At 46.4% G+C, this 18,360-nt stretch overlaps 1 protein-coding gene across 1 annotated transcript; it reads right to left on the bottom strand.

Annotated features, from left to right (window-relative positions):
* Positions 1 to 14,801: 14,801 nt before the first annotated feature.
* On the bottom strand, positions 14,802 to 18,360 carry LOC124681795 (protein RGF1 INDUCIBLE TRANSCRIPTION FACTOR 1-like). Its single transcript, XM_047216620.1, has 4 exons — positions 18,187 to 18,360; positions 15,496 to 15,570; positions 15,274 to 15,414; positions 14,802 to 15,185 (listed from the first exon to the last, which is right to left on the bottom strand). Exons 1-4 carry the CDS (start codon positions 18,358 to 18,360, stop codon positions 14,802 to 14,804), a joined length of 774 nt encoding a protein of 257 aa, XP_047072576.1.

Raw genomic sequence — 18,360 nt, 5'->3', positions numbered from 1 at the left:
GACTTGTATACTACAACATGCAGTGGTATGCTGGGTCACCGCACGGCGCGACTGGCCGGCTGCTGCCGGCCTCGTGGTCGTTGGCGGATGGCGAGAACTCGCGCTTCGGGGCCATGGCGGCGCGGAAGCTTCGAGCTCGCGCGTGCGGCCGGAGTGGAAAGTGGGGACTGGATAGGGACAGTCCACTTCCCCGATCCACATTTAATAGGACCGGGGCACCGACAGGTGGGCAAGCCACGCGGACAGGGCGGACACGCGAGGACGCCGCGTGCCATCCGCGGCCACGCAAACCCGGCCCAGATTTGGGCCGGGTTTGCGTCGTTCCGGACGCCGCGGCCGTCCGCTTCTGCGGTGCGTCCCCGCGTTGGGCCGGGTTTTTGTCCGGATCGACCCATCCGGACGCGCGGGCGCGGGATGGGTCGCCCCGTTGGAGATGCCCGAACATGCCAATAACTAACTGGCGGGGCCGTGACAAGACTTGACATGCGTCGTCCCCGCCAACAGTGCAGGCCATGTCCATGGAGAACTGTTTGCCATGCCATGCCATGCCGTTGTAGCCACCTACCTACCTAGCTACACGATGCATGGCCGCTACAAGCAGCAGGAGTAGAGGTCGGCATGCATGGAGCTAGCGGCGGCTGATGGCACACATGAGTGATGTGTGACGTTGGGAGCAAGGCTGTGTGTCGTGGCGCAGAGATCGCACCATGGATGGACGAGTCTCGTCGTCAACCCCTCATCCCATCTACTCTCTGGTTATATTTGACTAGTTGTTTCTCTAAAGTTATCCTTGACTAGCTTTTATAGCCATCCATATGGTATATATTTTTACTTTTACCGCATGCATGCACTGTTTGATTTGCCGTGTGTTTGCTCCATAGTCCATACTACCTCCATTCCAAATCTTAATGCCTATATTTTTCAGAAAGTCAAACTATATCAAGTTTGACTAAGTTTTTATCAAAAATTATTAACATGAAAAGTACAAAATTAATATCATTAGATAGATAATGAAATATATTTTTATATGATATCTACAAAATATTATATTTGTTCATAAATTCTTCTAAAAGTTTGGTCAAACATTACTTTGTTTGACTTTAAAAAAATATATAAGTCTTAAGCCTTAGGATGAAGGTAGTATCATTTACCTTTGGTAAAAAAAAACACACTAGCTCTCCATCTGTATAAAAAATCCCTCGCTTACATCTACTATTGTCTCGTTAGCCTTGACCACTTGTTTCTCTGAACTTATCCTTGACTAGCTTTTATGCCATTCATATATATCTTTACTTTTACAACATGCACTCCATCCATAAAAAGATGCTATCTAAATTCAAATCTATCTATAGAGTATTTAGATACATCTGAATTTTGACAAAAGCGCACAAGCTACTATACATGCATGCCTGATTAAGGGTTAGATCTGGTTGCTCGTATTGATTTTCTGCATTCGGGCAGATTTTTCTGAGAAGCGATGATGTATGGACTCAAGACTAAAATACATCTAGTTTGGCTGCCAACTTTTCATTTTTCATTCGTTTATGCATTTTGTTTTGCAGCCAAAAAAGTTACATTTTGGCTAAGAGAACAAAAATCAGCTTATTTGGTTATATATGGTGTAGTGTCGTGTTAGCCACTTATCACACAAGTGGTGACCTTATCACGCAGTACTATGAACTAACACTATCATATCAAACTACCAAACCACATATAGAACTAACATGTACCACTAAATTAACGTTGTTTAGCCCTGGGTACTATCAAATTTGAGTACACCATGTCATTATCTGGGTACTAACACTTAGCAGATATACACATAAATAGCGGGTAGTTCATATAACATGACAGATGATGATCTTCGCTTCTTCTTATTCACTTCTTCAATTCTTCCTCCTTTTATGATCCTGGTCCAAGCTCTTTAGCCCACATAACGTCAGTCCACTCCTTCCTCTTATTTCTCGAAGTCTGATTATCATTGGCACCGACACTATGGGCAACATCAATGTCATGAGGCGTCACGTCATCCTCATCTGGGAAGAACTCATCAAGACCCCCACCCTAAGATCCAGTTGTGCATAATGCAACGGAAGAACTAGCCTAACTTGGATGCAGAAAGGATGGAATGGCTTCTGAATAAGCTTCTTAAATCTATTCTTTCTTAGCAGCGAATGACCTCTCGATCATCACTCTAAGGCTTGATTGTCCGATATTGCAAAGTTCCTTGGAGTTTTTGGGACAGTCTTTGTACAGAACTCATTGAGATTGTACCTTGTTGACCTAAAGGGAACAATTCTAGGGCGACAAGCATATCCAGCATCAGGTAGGTAGAACTTACCCTTGGAGATTTTGATGCCATCGTGTGTTCTGTCACTCCAAGCTGTTATCAAGACTCGTTGCGTCATAGGCTGATCCTTCCCATACAACTAAGACATATGTGAACCTCGTAACAGAATCAACGGCCACAAACACATTTTGGCTGGTGTCTCCCCCTATTGAAAGTACACATATGACGCCTATCGGTGGGTGAATAGTGGGTTTGTTATTTTTATGATAATGGCTTGAAAAAATGTGGAATAAAAGTAGCTTTTAATTTATCAAGCACAAAACTTGTATAACTTCGGTTCACTATGTGCTTCAGAAATTTATGCTAAGAAAGATAAGAAACTAAGTGATAGAAAGATATATAACTTCAAGCACAAAGGTATCACAAAGTAAAGTTCCTAAGTAAAGGGCTCGGGTATAGAAATAATCGAGGCACACGGAGACGACGATGTATCCCAAGTTTCACACTTTTGCGAGTGCTACTCTTCGTTGGAGCGGTGTGGAGGCACAAGACTCCCCAAACATCACGAAGGCCTCACATATTCTCCTCGAGCCTTCCCACCAAAATGGAAGTCCTTGATCCACTAAGGGAACCTTGATGATGGTCACAAACCCGTACAAGCTTGGGGCAATCTCCACAACTTAATTGGAGCCTCCTAAGAAATCGCTACGAAGGCATCACGCTTGAGGAATCTCCACAAATTAATCGGAGGCCCCAAGAACCCCACTAAGTTGCATAGTTGTCTAGGGTTCAAATACCCAAGAGGAACATGTTGCCAAAGAGATATACACACGAACTTTCACCTCTGCGTATCACCGCAAAGAACTCAAACCGATGCAACAATTGCAATGGAAAGCTCCTCACTCTGAAATTCGACCAAAGTTACAGAAGTTGTTGGGAGAATAAGAGAAAGAACACAAGAGGAGGAACATCAAGTTTCTCCAAAATCTGGATTTAGTGGATTCCCCTCACAAAAAGAGTGATTTTAGTGGTGAAGGTGTAGATGTAGATCTCCTCTATCCTCTCTCAAATAGATGCAAAAATCATGGAGGGAGAGGGAGATATCAAGCTCAAATGAAGGTCAATAATGGAGGAAAATGAGCTAAGAGAGTTGGCGGATCATTGGGAAAGAGAGCCCCTTAAACATGTCCCCACCAAATCTAATCGTTGTGTAGGACTTTCCCATGGGTTGGACCTGCCGACTGGGACGAACCACTTCCCGGAAGCATGAAGAGCACCCCAAACCTATCCCGGAAAGAGGCTGGACCACTCCGGGAAGGCAGGTCAGGCTTGCCGGACCACTCCCGCGACAACACATCATCATGCCTAAGAATGCCATGACTTTCATACTTGCACTCCGAATTTGTTGATCTTGGGATTTGGAATCACAACGACAAGCTCTACAAGATCATGCAAGGAAATACCATAGTCCAACCATGGAATATAAAAAAAAATGAATAAAGTTTTAACCTATCTATAGGAGACAACATGGTAAAACCTCCAACATCGAGAATGCAATAATTTGAGGTAGGAAACTCCGATTTAGGTGAAATCAGTCTTGTTGTAACTATAATGACAAGAGCTATCGGAAATAATGATAAAAGTGGGGTGGATTTTTCCATGAATTTAGAGATGAAACCTTTCAGTACGAAGAACCGGGAAAACTTCAATATCATGAACGCAACAAATATTTCACGCTAAATCTGCTGGAGATGAACTAGAGCTTGTCATGAGAATAAACACAAGCTCTAAAACGCCTCATGGATAAGATCCAAATAACGACCAAGAAAAATGATGCAAAGGTTTGATCTCTCTCCGAACGACATGATCAAGTTACTCACTCGAGAGCCCACTTGATACTACGACCAACTATCCTATAAACCAGTCTCCCAACTACACCAAGAGATCAACTGGTAATAAAGAAACCCTATCAAAATTAGGCTTTAAGTTTGCGCATTCTGCTTGAGCTAGATGATGACGGTTTGGACCGCAACAATATGGTGTGACTTTCTTGATTGTGCTTGCTTGATGAAGCCTTACGGATATATTTCTCCCTCATAATGCACGGGAGATCTTGTAGTTTGGCGCATCTTTACACATCCATGATCACCATATGGATGACAAGCTTCAAACATATGGCCTCTTCGAGATAGCTCATTTTGAAGTTGCACTTTATTTCTTTTTTCTTCATCTTGTTGGTGTCTTGAAGTTACGCATGAGAGCTCACTCAATCTTCTTATTCAAGACATACTTGTCACTTTATCTTCTTCATTTTCTTCTTCTTAGAACATTGAAGCCAACATATGTTTCAAGCATTGCCTATGGATAGATCGTACAAATATAACCCAATGCAAACATTATTCCATAGGGATTGTCATTAATTACCAAATTCACGCATGAGGGCTTCATGCACTTTCACATGTATACATGAGCCTTGGTTTTGGGAACTCTAGTTGTAACATGGGTACCATCAATCGGCCCAATAATATCCTGGCATGAACATGCATGAACAAGTTGTTAGGCCTTAGTGCACTACAATCATGTCATGAACTACAAGCTAGAGCTGCTCACCCTAAAATAAGGAAACCAACGGAAACTATCTTTGATCTTCGGGAAAGTACGAGCATATATGGTGGCTTGATCATCTCTCCTCTAAGCTCTCCAACAATATACCTGACTTACTTGATGTACCAATATTGTCTAAGCTGATCTCCTCCATGTGTTGTGGATCACTCAAAATCTTTGGTTATGTAGAATAACATAAAGGAACATTACCACTTGCTCTTCGATGTTCACAAGTGTGTGGGTGCTACCTTTAACCAACCCTGTAACCCTTAATCAGTTCACAAGGTGGTTAAAAGGGGCTCTTTTCATCTTAAGCATGTTCTTGGCCTCTACAATGTTGCTCTTGTAGATGTAGTTTGGACTTTTCATCCTCTCTCTGTCACGCTCAAACATTGGAGCATATGCGATGCAGGGCATGGTAAAGCGACAAACTGCACTCTAGTGGATCAATAGCCTCCGGGCATGAGCCACAGCTATGAGGAGCAGCTGCCTAGACGGAAAGCTTCGTATGGGCGTCCTAATTAAGTCGATGTTGCATAAGTAGCAGCGAAATTGGCCATCTGTTGAAACTAACGAGCTAAGGAGCTAACGGTGGGTGCAGAAGGGTTATAGGTGCTTATAGCCTTGGTTGAAGACATCGACATGCTGCATTAGCCAGAGACGAATGTGAAAACATGGCGGTGTAGACAATGAGGGCTCGTCGCTGCTGGCGTTGTTGGTGCGAGAGACGACACAGAGTCGGTGGTGGAGATCTGCGAAGTCGGAGCTGCCTATGGCGCCGGAGATCTAAATTGTCGATGTCATCGCTACCCGATAGGAAAAGTAAGGATGGATTTGTTCTCCACTAGTGGTGACTGGCTAAGAGGGCACTGATGCTACAGTTTTTGCGAAATGGCAAAGGAAATTTTTTCAGCTCCGGCCATCAGCAAGTTTGCTCCCCCGCACACACCTTCCCTCTCTTTAGGCCCACCAACGCATGTCAAGAGATTACGCCCCGATTCCATCGTACCTCTTCCTGAGGATACTTTAAGGTTCGTACGAGCCAAGAACGAGTTTTGGATCCATGGAACTGGGAAATAGGTTCGCGAGCAACCGAAGTGACCCAAAATCCACCGATCTCCATGCCATGCATACATTAAGCACTACATTCCATGCATGTCCATATATGTTACTCCCTCCGTTCTTTTTTAATTGACTCGAATTTAGTACAACTTTGTACTAAATTTGAGTCAATTAAAAAGGACCGGAGGGAGTACATTACGTTAAGCATTTTCCACATAATACATGGTTCTCAGATAAATTTAATTCTATGGAAAGCAAGCCCAAACTGTCAATCTTCTCTCTAAAAAATATTTGTGGATGCGTAAAAAATGGTGATGAAAAATGTGAGGAACTTTCCTGATTTTTTTGGTGGAAAAACAAAAACAAAGTTAAACACAAAATTGAAATTTTGCAAAAAGGAAACTGAAATTATTTGACAAAAACTGAAAGGGGCAACGTTTTTCGGCGGAACAACCTCACAAACATAATTTTGTTTTCTAGCTAAAATGTAATTTCCGTTTAGGGTTGATGAGCGTAGCCCAATCCAACAATTCAATTAAGTGACATTATCAAGCCAAACTTCCGAAGGGAATCATTCAAAACTGGTGTGACCATCTAATATCTTTATGCATTCGAGGAGGCTTTCACGATTTGGCATTTCCCCTATTTCCTAGTAATTCGAGAACCGCCCTAGAATTAGGAAGCAAGTTTGTTGGTTTGCTTCAATGTTTGAGCTTTTTTTTTGCATGATTTTTTTTCGATAAAGGGAATATATTAATATCAATTTTTTTTTGCATGATTTAGGGGTTGTCTTAGTTCTGACGAATATCTGCAGCGCTTCGTGCCCATATTCGGTCCACATCTATTTCCGAAAATACCTGCTTTCGTTTTTGTTTTCAAGGTTTATGTAGTCATTTAATGCTTCCGCAAAAAAACGAAGACACCACACGTAGCTTCGTCTGTTTTCTCTCCGTTCTCATCCATATACATAAAGATGGTTCAACTGAAACAGCGGGCGGCTAGGACATAAACTTTGGAAGGAAGGTTTAGATATTTGCAATTTGGACATGCATTTTTTCCACAAGACCGCATGTTGCTAGATGCATATACAGGAGTAGGACTGCATTGCATGGCTCATATTTCGTAGGACAAGGCGGCATGACAATTGACAAAGAGCATATGGAGGGACCTGTCCAGTTATCCCCATGCCGTAACAGAACCCCCGTTATTGCATCCATCTGGACGCGCTAGATTACAACCACAACTGCATATGCAAAACAAAGGAGATCCATCATGCCTTTTGTTTTGTCCATACCGTTCCTTGCTCTGATCCGATCCACCGGCAGGCCCAGAACGGCTACCTAGTTAACCAGGTGCATATGGAATTATGGATCGATAGTTGCTAGCAGGTGGAACAGGCTCGGTCACCCTCATGCGTGTCAATGTCAGTTTCGCACACAACATGGCCGGTCGATCGCCACGGGAGCAGCTAGCGCCACACATGATGCATCTGGGAAAGTCTGAGCAGCGCCATGCAGCTGCGTTTCCCTGATCGATCGGCTCGTGTCAGTTCGTTAGAGTTGCAGCGAGATCGGTCAGGATATATAGATGCGGCAGCATGCAGCAACAGTCTCTAGATGCCAAGTTCAGGCTTGTGCCACTCCTCCCTGCTAGCTAGCTGGACATCTCTGTACATGACTGCACGCATGAATTACAATCCCCCTAAGTACTTACCACTGCAGATTTAGCCAAAATGTAGTTTACATGTGCTTAGATTCTTTCAACCTGTGACGAGTATTTAGTTCGGGAGAAAGTATGTTACCATCTTTGCTAAGCAATATACTAATCAGTAATCACAAGCAGGGCACAAATTTCTCCTGATTGCTGGAGCTCACACGAACAAATTTCGGATTTACTTTTCCAAAGACGACCGCTAATCATGAGATTGAGGAAGTTTTTGTTCTCTTTCTTAATCTTGCGCATTTGGTTGATGCTTCTAGCTTTTTCTTCGATGGGAGGCTGCTCTTGACGGAAGTGTTCACCTTGTGGTTGTAGTGGGTTCAACTAGCATCGAGCTCGAATCTCCACTTATAATGACTTTTATCTTGCATCACTTCAACCAGCAAGATGCTTCCAATACCCATGGACCGTATTACCTGCGAAGACTCTTCATTAGGTCATATTATTTCAATTTTTATGAAAATCTTATCATGTAATATTATATTCCATGCCAAACTTCATAAAGTTTGGACCAATTTAAGAAGTAAACTAACCAATAATATGTACCCAAAGGCATGCATTTCCCTAACCTAGTATTTGATATTTTGAAATTAATTTTATTGTTAAAATCTACATTTTACATATGCATATCATCTGATTTTTGAAAATTATAGACATTATTTGAGATACATGTAGTTCAATGCACAAATACATGTTATTAATAGCACAAGATTTGTTTACTTTGATCTTTTATAATGATTTGAAAACTTGTACAAGTCTTCCATCAGCACTAAAATGTACTTTCGTAAACGTACAACTTTTCAGGGTACTATAGAACAATATCTACTGAAGGTGCTACACATGGCTAGATATTTCAAGAAAAAATAAACTTACAATTAAACCCTCGATGACATACATGTGGGATGAAGTTGTGGACAACACACATACAAATCTTCGGAGCGCCGTATAATTTCACATGAGTTCCCTACATCCACAACACATCTACAAATGAACACGGATGGATAAGTACACAAAAATATTTTTCCATGTGCTTTTGTTCGAGGATAAGCAAAGCCATCGTGAAATTGGATTGGTCAATTATCATGTTGCTCCTCGTATTTTTTGTAATCAACTGTGTTCAAATGAAATATGGGGTTACCATTATGTATTACATTTCTTTAGTGATAAAAAGAGAACACAAAAAATCCGTATGCAAACTATTTCCATTCGAATTTATCCCGTTGCACATCCAAATGTAGGGTTTATAAATTATGAACTCATCACGTACTGTTGTTCACATGCATAAAGAAAGTTTTAGTGCTATGTTGTCTGAAATCTTCTTCTTTTGAAACTCATCAGTGGGCTAGCAAAGACACGGCACATGGGCTACAGACAACAGGTTCTGGACAGCTATAGATAAGAGTGTACGGCGCACAATACACTAAACGTACGGACACAGAAGCACTCTCGTCTTTATCTGGTCCTGCTATTTCTCTGGTCAGCAGAGATTCAGAGTAGCAGTACGTGACTAGCTTGATTTGGAAGATTACTAATGTTAAGCACTTTCAGTTTCAAGCTCGCGAAAAACTGCTGTAGAAATATTGTTTCTGTTGCACAATTGACATGTCCACCTCATGCATGTTTGAGAACGAACGTGTGCTAGTAGTTCCACACCAGCTAAACTTCAGCTTTAACATCGTTGCCTCCTTGGCCCTTGCTAATCATGGGAGCTAAATTGTCCCATCGATAAGACGTTTGTTAGGGAACTATTTCCTCGTTGCGCTTTTGTCCCGTTGACCCGAAAAAGTTAACACGTAGTTTTTAGTTAATTTTCTGGTGACAATCATATATCTAACATAGTATGTTAGTGCACTGTCCGTCAATAGCTTAAACTCGCCCCACAAAGATCTACAAGTACTGAACTGCAACACTTTAACAAGAAAAGGACGCATGCAAGAAGGCGCTGCTGATGTGCCAAATGGAGCATCAAATGATCAAATCAGATCGTTAATACACCATGCCATGCAGACGCAAACGGTAGCTCATCGTCCGTTTGCGTCGTCCCGTTGGAGATGCCCTTATGGGATCGAAAGCAAACATGACGAACGATGAGCTCGCGAGGCTCGGCGTCCTCGTCTCGGAGGTGGACCGACCGGTGCAGCCGTCGCTGCCCGGTACGCCACCGGCATCATGTCTCCAGGACTCGGTCACGCCACTGGTTCAACCACCGCCTCCCCCTCCGACGTACAACCCGTGGGGGCCTGCACCTCCACCACCGGCGTGGGCTGCTCAACCTCCTCCGCCGGAGTGGGCTGCTCCACCTCCACCACCGGCCTGGGCTGCTCCACCACCACCACCCCGTTCTGGGCTGCTCCACCTCCACCACCCCCGGCGGCACCGACGTATGTTCCGCCGCTTCCCAACTGGCCGTGGGCGGTACCAGAGCTCGTCGTGATCGACAGCGACGACGAGAACAAGTAGGCACAGGCGTCCTTAGCATTTTTATTTTCCTTTCTTTTACTATGTAAACTATGTTTTCATGTTATAAAAATGCAAATCGAAAAAAATGCATCGTGCCGCTGGAGCCACCCCTGATGCAAACGGACGCGCGATCGATTTCGACCATTTGGGCCGACGCAAACGGACGCGCGCGGACATTTTCGGCGTCCGAAATGCGTCGCCCCATTGGAGATGCCCTAATGTCTTTGTCTAGGAACATCTACAACTACGAGCGGCACGGCAACCTGTATGGCCTATGGGCGACGGGCCGGGATAAATTTTCTGGGCTCTTTCGCATGATTTTCAAAACGTAGAAATAGGGAAAACACATGATTGAGAGATGTCATATATTCCAAATTGGAATTTAAAACATGGAATTTTTTATAATGGGCGTTTTAAGATGATGCGCAGGAAATACACACATGAATTTTACATGATTGATGAGAGAGAAGTAGAGAGAGAAAGAGTGTAAGCACATTGGATTTCTCGAATAAAAAGAAAACGAGGTTTAAGGTCATAGTGAGATTCATATAGAATGGAGAGGGTAGGATTGGATTGGATTGGATTGTATAGCAATTTGATGGACTCGATTCTTGATCCAGGCATTACGTAGGAAAAAAAAATTGAGCGTAGGAATATTTCAAAATTCCTATGAAATTCCTCCAATCCAAATAACTGTTTGTTTCGGTTTTTGATCAAGCCAGCCTAGTTGACCAGCGGCTCCGAATGCTCTATGCTACATTATTTATTTTGGGAGAGGTTTCAGGTACTTCTAGTCTCGGTATGCAAGTGTTTTCGGGGCTCTTTAGATTGAAGGATTTGCATAGCAATTTTGCATAGGCATTTTTTTTCAAACGAAACCCTTTGGATTAAAGGTATGACACTTCCATAATTCTATGGATCCTACACGTCAATCCCATCGGAAATTTACATCAATGTAACCTCTTTTTTACACTCATTTGAGTAAGATCAAGAAACTTTTCTGTAGTTTCCCTATATTTTATACTGATGACTATTTATGTAGTTTCCCTCTTCTTTGTAATTCTCTATTTGTACTGTCAAATTCCTATATGTTGCATTGTTATGATCCAAACAAGTGACTTCTAAGAAAGATGTGAGAAGACTTTTGAGATTTTGCAAGCCCTATTTTGTATCCGCGATCCGTCTCAAACGAATGCACAGTGTCAACTTTTAATGACTGATGAAATGCATCGGACAGATGAAGATAACTTTAGGGCATCTCCAGCGGCGGGACGCATTTCGGACGCCCAAAAGTGGTCGCGAGCATCCGTTTGCGTCGCCCCGCGGACATATTTTGTCCGCTCGTCCGTTTGCGTCTGGGTGTGCTCCCACCAGGGCGGCCCATTTTTGAATTGCAACATAGTACAAACATTGAAAGTAGTACATAAAACTGCATAAAAACTATACAAAGTAGATCTATAAGCCTAAACTACTTGCTTCCTGACGGGCCGGCACCGTCGTTGCGTCGCTCCGTCGCCTGCTTCTCCGCCGCCTCCCGCGCGGCCGCTATGGCTCGGTGCGCCGCCGCGTCCTCTTGCAGGCACTGCTCTAGCCTCGCGTTGGCGGCCTCGTCCTTGAGCATCTCGAAAGACTGGACGAGGGCCCGCTGCTCCGCCGCCTTCTCCTCCGGCATCGGCGCATCAGGGTCATCGGATGACCAAGATATCTCCGAGTCAGAGTCCTCGGCGCAGCGGCAGCCGCCGGCCTGCGCTCGTTCCGGCTCGGCGTCCAACGCCGCGTGGCCCGCCATCTCCTCCTGTGCTTCCTTCTCCGCTTCGGCCCGGGGCCGCGGCATCCCCGACCGGGTGGAGGAGATCGGTGCTATCTTCGGAGTCGAACTCCTCGGAGGAGCTCGACGCCGGAGGAGGTGGAGTGGGAGGTGAAGGTGGAGGTGGAGGCGCGGCAGCCCGGCCGCGTCCCGCGGCGCTCATGGTGGATCCGCTTGAGAGGAAGCGGCGCTACGGCAGCGGCGGCTAGGGTTTGTGGGAAGGAGATGAGATGCTCGCGCCCCTGTATATATAGCGCGGAGGCAGGGCGACGGCCGCGCCATGCGTGGCATCCCCATTACTACGTGCGCAGAGGTAGGCGACGGCCGCGAGCCACGCGAGGCATCGCCATTAACGCGGCCGCAGACCGCCGAAGCGACGCCTCGGTGCCGCATCGGCGGAGAAGAAGCATCGACCGCCGCGCACGCTCGCGGAAGCCGAGGCACGCCATTAACGCGGCCCTGCAAAGGCTGCAGCGCGCCGCCCGGAAGTAATGCCGCGGAAGACGAAGCAGTTGTGCCGCTGCCAGGCGGGCCCGCGCGAGGACCGAGCGGACATTTTCCGCGTCCGCCGACCGCGGACGGCCCGATCACTTTGCGTCGCCCCGCTGGAACATGCCCCAGACGCATTTCCGGTCACGGCGGACGAAAACGGTTGCTTAGCGTCCGTTTACGTCGCGCCGCTGGAGATGCCCTACGCAACAAAGTAGATGTTTTTCACGAGAGATAGTATGATTTATTTTGTGGGCGTTTTTCCATGCACTGCTGGTATGGAGAAGAGAGATGAGGGTAGGGAGCAACGAGAAACGAGAGATGGATCTGGGAAACCGACACTTCCCTAGTCCCCAAAAAGGCACTGCTTTCGGCCACTCAGAAAGGTGATAGAACAGCTGGCAATCTCGCCTCTATCAGAGGTGCTGCGCAATGTACGTACTCCGTAGTCCGTACTTACCCATGCAGCGACCGTATCCTCCTTTAAACTTAGGTCACGCTATCTCTCTCCCTGTGTAACAGCCTTTGGCCCGATCAGGCAGCCAGACGCTTCCAGGGTGCTCTCTGGGCGGCCGCGTCATTGCCGGTCGAAAACAAGCACAAACAAGGAAGCATGCATGGATATGTAGGCCGACCCAAGCAGCACCCATGCATGCATGCAACTATAGTACTTCCACCGTCTGCATCCTAACATCCATAGACGAATGATTCAGGTAATACACATGCATGAAAGCTAGACAGACGCAAGTACAATCAATCGCCAATACACAGGGTGTGGATTTATACAGGACCTTATGGCGCCGGCACCTTATCTCGGACCGTCTATTTCATCGGACTACATCAAGATTGGTGACTATTTTTTTGCAAAAAGATCCTAGCTTTTATCAGATTTATATCCGGAAGTCCTTTTTATTTATAAAGTTCTTTACAAAAATCCAATGTGGATCCACTGTTGCCATCTAAAGTTCTGCAAAATTTATACATGAATATCTAACAGTTAAAAAGGATCTTCACAAATTGAAGTGTGTAACCATAGATCCCTGTATAAGTACAGGTTTGCACACACAAAAAATCCATCAAAGGATCCACTGGATACATTTTTTCCAACCCACAGATCTCTATATATTTCTTCACGGATCTTCATAAGAAATTGAATCTGTGATGAATATCTAACATGGTGGAAAAAGTATCCATTGCAAAACTTCAGAAGATCCATTCGAAAAAAACATTGGATCCATTTGTTACAAATACAAGATCCTAAACCATAACAAGATCTTAACAAGGAAATAAAAGGAAAAAAAAGTAGATCCGCCGCCGGGATCTGGCCGGAGAAAGGCTCGGGGTGGCGGCACCGTCCGACCACGCCGGCATGCGCTTCGCGGATGGAGCGGGCCGTCCGACCACGCCGGCGTGCGACCCGTCCGACCACGCCGGCGCGCGAGCGGTGGAGGGCGGCGACGAGGAGCGGCTCGCACGCGCGAGCGGCGACCAGTAGCGGCCAGGAGGAGGAGCTCGCGCGCATCCTGGCGCTCCTGAGCAGGGCGGCGGCGGGCGGAGGCGGGCGCGGGTGGCGGGCGGAGGCGGGCGGCGGCGGCGGGTGGCGGGCGGAGGAAGGATGTGGGAGGCTGGGTCGGGTTCTAGGGTTGCTGGCCGTTTTTGGATGTTTATATAGGTGTGGACTACAACTGAATTAGAGAAAGGTGCAGGGGTTGTTTTGCAAAATAGGCGCGTGCGAATCTCCAGCCGCACCGGACGGATGCGATTAGGTGCGGGCGCCATAAGGTCCTGACGATTGATTTACCGCAATACACATCAGTTAACAAGAGATAAGGACCTTAAAGACCTACAGTGCTCGGTGCTCACCACTCACCGAAGAAAGAAGAGATAAGGACTTGTACTAGTACATGAAAACATGACAATTCACAACACAATCACTATGTTACAAATGTGGGGACAATATATATAGTCATGGAAGTGTGATTTGCATGTGCGTGCGAGCAAACTCTAACCCCGTTACATCAAGTACAAAATTGGTAGCCATGCACCTTTTGGGACCAGAAGACCCGCAAAGACTGTGCCGGCTACCTAGTTCCGTAACAGGGGAGAGTTGCAAGCAAGCAAGGCTGCCTTCTCTATCTCCTCTCAAGTCTCTTCAAAGCACCTGCCCTAAGATAGCCCTAGCAGCAACGGCCATCTCTCTCCTCTGATCACCAACCAAGAACACCCTTCTTCTCACTCTCTCTCTACACAGCTAATCATATGATTAAGGTACTCTACAGTAGCACTAGTAATGAACAACATACTAAACATAGACTGATAGACACATATATAGGGGGGCAGTTCGATCTGTACTGAACGGTCCATGACGCCAGATCAGGCGAACGGTGATCGATGGGGCGCGCCCTTCCTCCTGTTGTTGAGGGAGAGCACGATCTGCGGGAAGAACCCGCCGGACTTCTTCTTCCTCGGGACGTCGCTGGCAGCACCGGCTGCTTGGTCGGTTCCCACGCTAGCGCGCTGAGCATGGCGGCCGCCGTTGCTGGAGCCGCCACTGACGCCGCTGCTCTCGTGATAGTGACGCGTGGGGTCCTCGAGGATGGAGTTTGGGGTGACCTGTGCGGCGTCGTAGTCGAGGAGGTCCGCGGAGGAGCTGCCGACGTGGAGGTTCTCGAAGCGCGGGAAGCAGGCCAGGTCGGGTTCGCCGGACATGTAGAGGATGTTGGACAGGTCGCCGCCCTGCATCATCACGTGATCCACCTGCATGCACGCAGTCGCGGATGTGTTACTCATCAGATTGCTCTAGCATGTAGACATGAAGTGGTTGTAGTGGAGGAGAGTGTTGCACCTTGCAGGAGAGGCAGCAGAAGTGGAATGGCTCCTGGAGGATCCTGTCGCAGGTGAGGCAGATGTTGCCGGAGCCCTTGAAGGGCCTGGACTGCGGCCGCGGCTTGAGGAAGATCACCTTGGCGCTGTTGATCGTGTAGGGCTGCATGCATGCAAGATTAGGCGACGGACAACTCCCAAACATGCGGGGCTCATGATCTAGATGAATTTGTGAATGATTCACCTGAACGAAGGAGCAGTCGATGAGCTTGTCAAGGTCGCCCAGGCGCACCACGTCGTTGTAGACGTACCTCCGTACCTACACAAAATGATGTATTAGCTTTTTTACATACGTACATACTGACATATAATATATTCCCTCTGATGCTAAATTGCTAATAGTATATGTTTAGAGGCATCTGTATCTAGATGAATTTGTGCAGATTTTCAGGGATGGACGGAGTAAGTAAAAAAAAATTAAGCGGTACAGATTACGTAGTTAGTTCAAGGTGACTGTTGGGTAAAAGGTACTACCTCCGTTTCAAGGAATAAGGCGTCCTCGTTATACGTGCTTTTTGTTTGACCAAGAATTACTTTAAATAGATAAAGATTATTTGTATGAAATTAGTATCATTAAAAAGTGCTTTTTAATACGAATCCAACGATACTAATTACATATAATATAATTTAGATTTTATTGCTCAATTTTTATGGTCAAAGTTCGTCTTGAAATACGCGTGCGCCTTATTTCTTGAAACGGAGGTGATAAAAGGTAGATTCAGCCGCTCTCTCCTCCGTCGAATAGGATACGCTAGGTAAAGGCTGCTGAGTCAGCAGTAATAACTGCTGAACGTTTGACCGTCGGCTCGTCGTGATCCTAATCGTGGGAGACCGACGGCGTTACGTGCGTGCGCCCCCATCGTGCACGCAGCTATGAGCTATCTTCCTGCATGCAAATGGCAAAGGCCAAATGACCAAGGTGCCCCTGACCAGAACCCCAAGGTCGACGCAAGAACCAGAGGCAGGAAGGTGAAAGCATACGTAATTCCAAGGCCACTGTGGGCTGAACCGAGTGAACAGCGACGTCGTGAAGGGCTGAACCATGCGGTTGGACGGTAGCGCAGGATCGGCGTGTGTACAAGAGCGCAAGGACACAAAGGCGGGGAACAGTATCGAGGCCTTGTTTGGCAACAGGGCAGGCGCTTTTACCATGCACACATATGGTATGGTAAAACTGTTGTTGGCCGCGGCTACTGCTAGCTTCCTTCTACTACACCGTCCTGTCACTGCGCCGAGCTGCGATGCATGCCACCACAACACATCCACACAGATGGTTGAGTGGATGGCTCATGGCCATTGATCCATTTATTCACCAACCGGGCAGGGCTGGATCAGTGGCGGAAGCTGTGCTTTGCTTCGCTATGCATGGCAACACAATCCGGATAACACACCCCATTTGTAGCTAGGGCGATCTGGACTAACCCAAGTGACGCGACCGGAGCCACTATTACCACCGTTAAAATGCAGGACACGCACTCTGCATAGTGCGCGCGCTATACAGGGAAATTTAGGGGAACGGCCAGGCGGAGGCAGCCTTGCCTACTGACTACTGAGAAGAGATAGGGAGAGGTGGGATTGCAGTAACTTTTGCAGGTGGCTGGCGAGAGGGAAGAGGGCAGCCACAGGACAGGAATGGGTGGCGCGGCTCCTCATGCAATGCATTGCAGTGCCCGTGGTTGGTTGGAATTTACAGCCTTAAATTATGTAAGACTATGCTTCTTTCGGGGATGCTGCCAAGCCGCGCGCGATGAAAAGAAAACACCTCAGATTACCTTTCTACATTGCCTTTTCTTTTCCTTTGTCACCACTGTTGTTAATTTTTTGTCCTTCTACAATAATCTGGTGGAGCAAGAGTTACAAACCTGCTCTCTCTATTTTAATGAATAAGGCGTTGCGTTTTCATGTTTTTTCTTTGATCAGGATTTATTATACATATATAAACATTGTAGGCATAAAATTACCATCATTTTAAAGTGTTTTTCAACACAAATATAATTATATTAAATACATACAATATAATCAAGATCTGCTTGCTAATTTTTTTTATGTCAAAGTTCGTCTTATAACATGTGTCCATCTTATTCATCGAAACAAAGGTATTAAATGGGGTTTAGCAGAGGGCAATTGGGTTAGGGTTTACAGTAAACAAAACCATGCAGGGAGACATGGCACAAAGCACAACGAACCAGGGCCTGCAGAAACGACAAGATGAAGCCAGCCGAAAGAGGCGCACAAGGTTCGAACACCACACTTGGGAACTCGAACACGCCGCAACTCAGCCCAACCAAATCAGGTGATTAAGTAAAGATAATTACACATCACTACGGGTAAGCACGGCCGGTCTATCTCTCCCTCTCTCTAGCTGATAGCAGTGGTGATGCAGAAAAGGGTTACTACTCCGACAGATAGCTCTAAATTGATACGCTCGCTTGAGGAAACTAAACAGTCCAAAAGGCTAGTAGAGTAGGCATCATCTAATTAGACCAAATACGTACAAGCCTGCCCTCCCTGTGTGGGGTGCCACTGAATTACCATATTCTAGCTAGCAACACACGGCCGCTTCAGATAGAACTTGTATCAGGCTAGCACTTAACAAGTTCACATGGAAAGAACACAAAACCGGCTAGAATTAACTGCGATTCTGAACCAAAGACGCGGACCAAGAACAGGAAAGAAAGCATGCAGGCGACAATTGATTGTCTACTCCATCAGAGAAGAACTGGTTACTGGTTCTTGGAAACGAACAAAAAGTTAGCCGGGGCCGGAGAAGTAAGAAAGGAAGAATCGCTGTCGCTCTTGCGCCAATTCAGGCTCCTGCATGTCGATTTGAGAGGAGGAGAAGGAAGAAGATGGCGAGAGGCTAACTGGTCGTTACCTGGAGCAGCGGGTGGTGTCGGTGCGCGGCGTTGGCGCAGTGCGGGCAGATGCTGGTGCAGCAGGCGAGGCAGAAGATGTTCTTCTCGTTCTTCTTCCTGCTCTCGTGCGCCTCGCACGCCACGAAGAAGCTCTCCTCCACCAGCCCGCCCAGCCACCCAGGTCTCATCCCCAT

This window comes from Lolium rigidum, chromosome 1, assembly GCF_022539505.1.
Source record: "Lolium rigidum isolate FL_2022 chromosome 1, APGP_CSIRO_Lrig_0.1, whole genome shotgun sequence".
Lineage (NCBI taxonomy): Eukaryota > Viridiplantae > Streptophyta > Magnoliopsida > Poales > Poaceae > Lolium > Lolium rigidum.
This window is presented reverse-complemented; position numbering and strand designations above follow the sequence as displayed.

Coding starts and splice junctions, on each gene's coding strand:
- LOC124681795 (XM_047216620.1), bottom strand. CDS start 18,360: ATGGGGATGAGACCTGGGTGGCTGGGCGGGCTGGTGGAGGAGAGCTTC. Junction 15,571..18,186: donor GACACCACCCGCTGCTCCAG/GTAACGACCAGT, acceptor CATTTTGTGTAG/GTACGGAGGTACGTCTACAA. Junction 15,415..15,495: donor TCGACTGCTCCTTCGTTCAG/GTGAATCATTCA, acceptor GCATGCATGCAG/CCCTACACGATCAACAGCGC.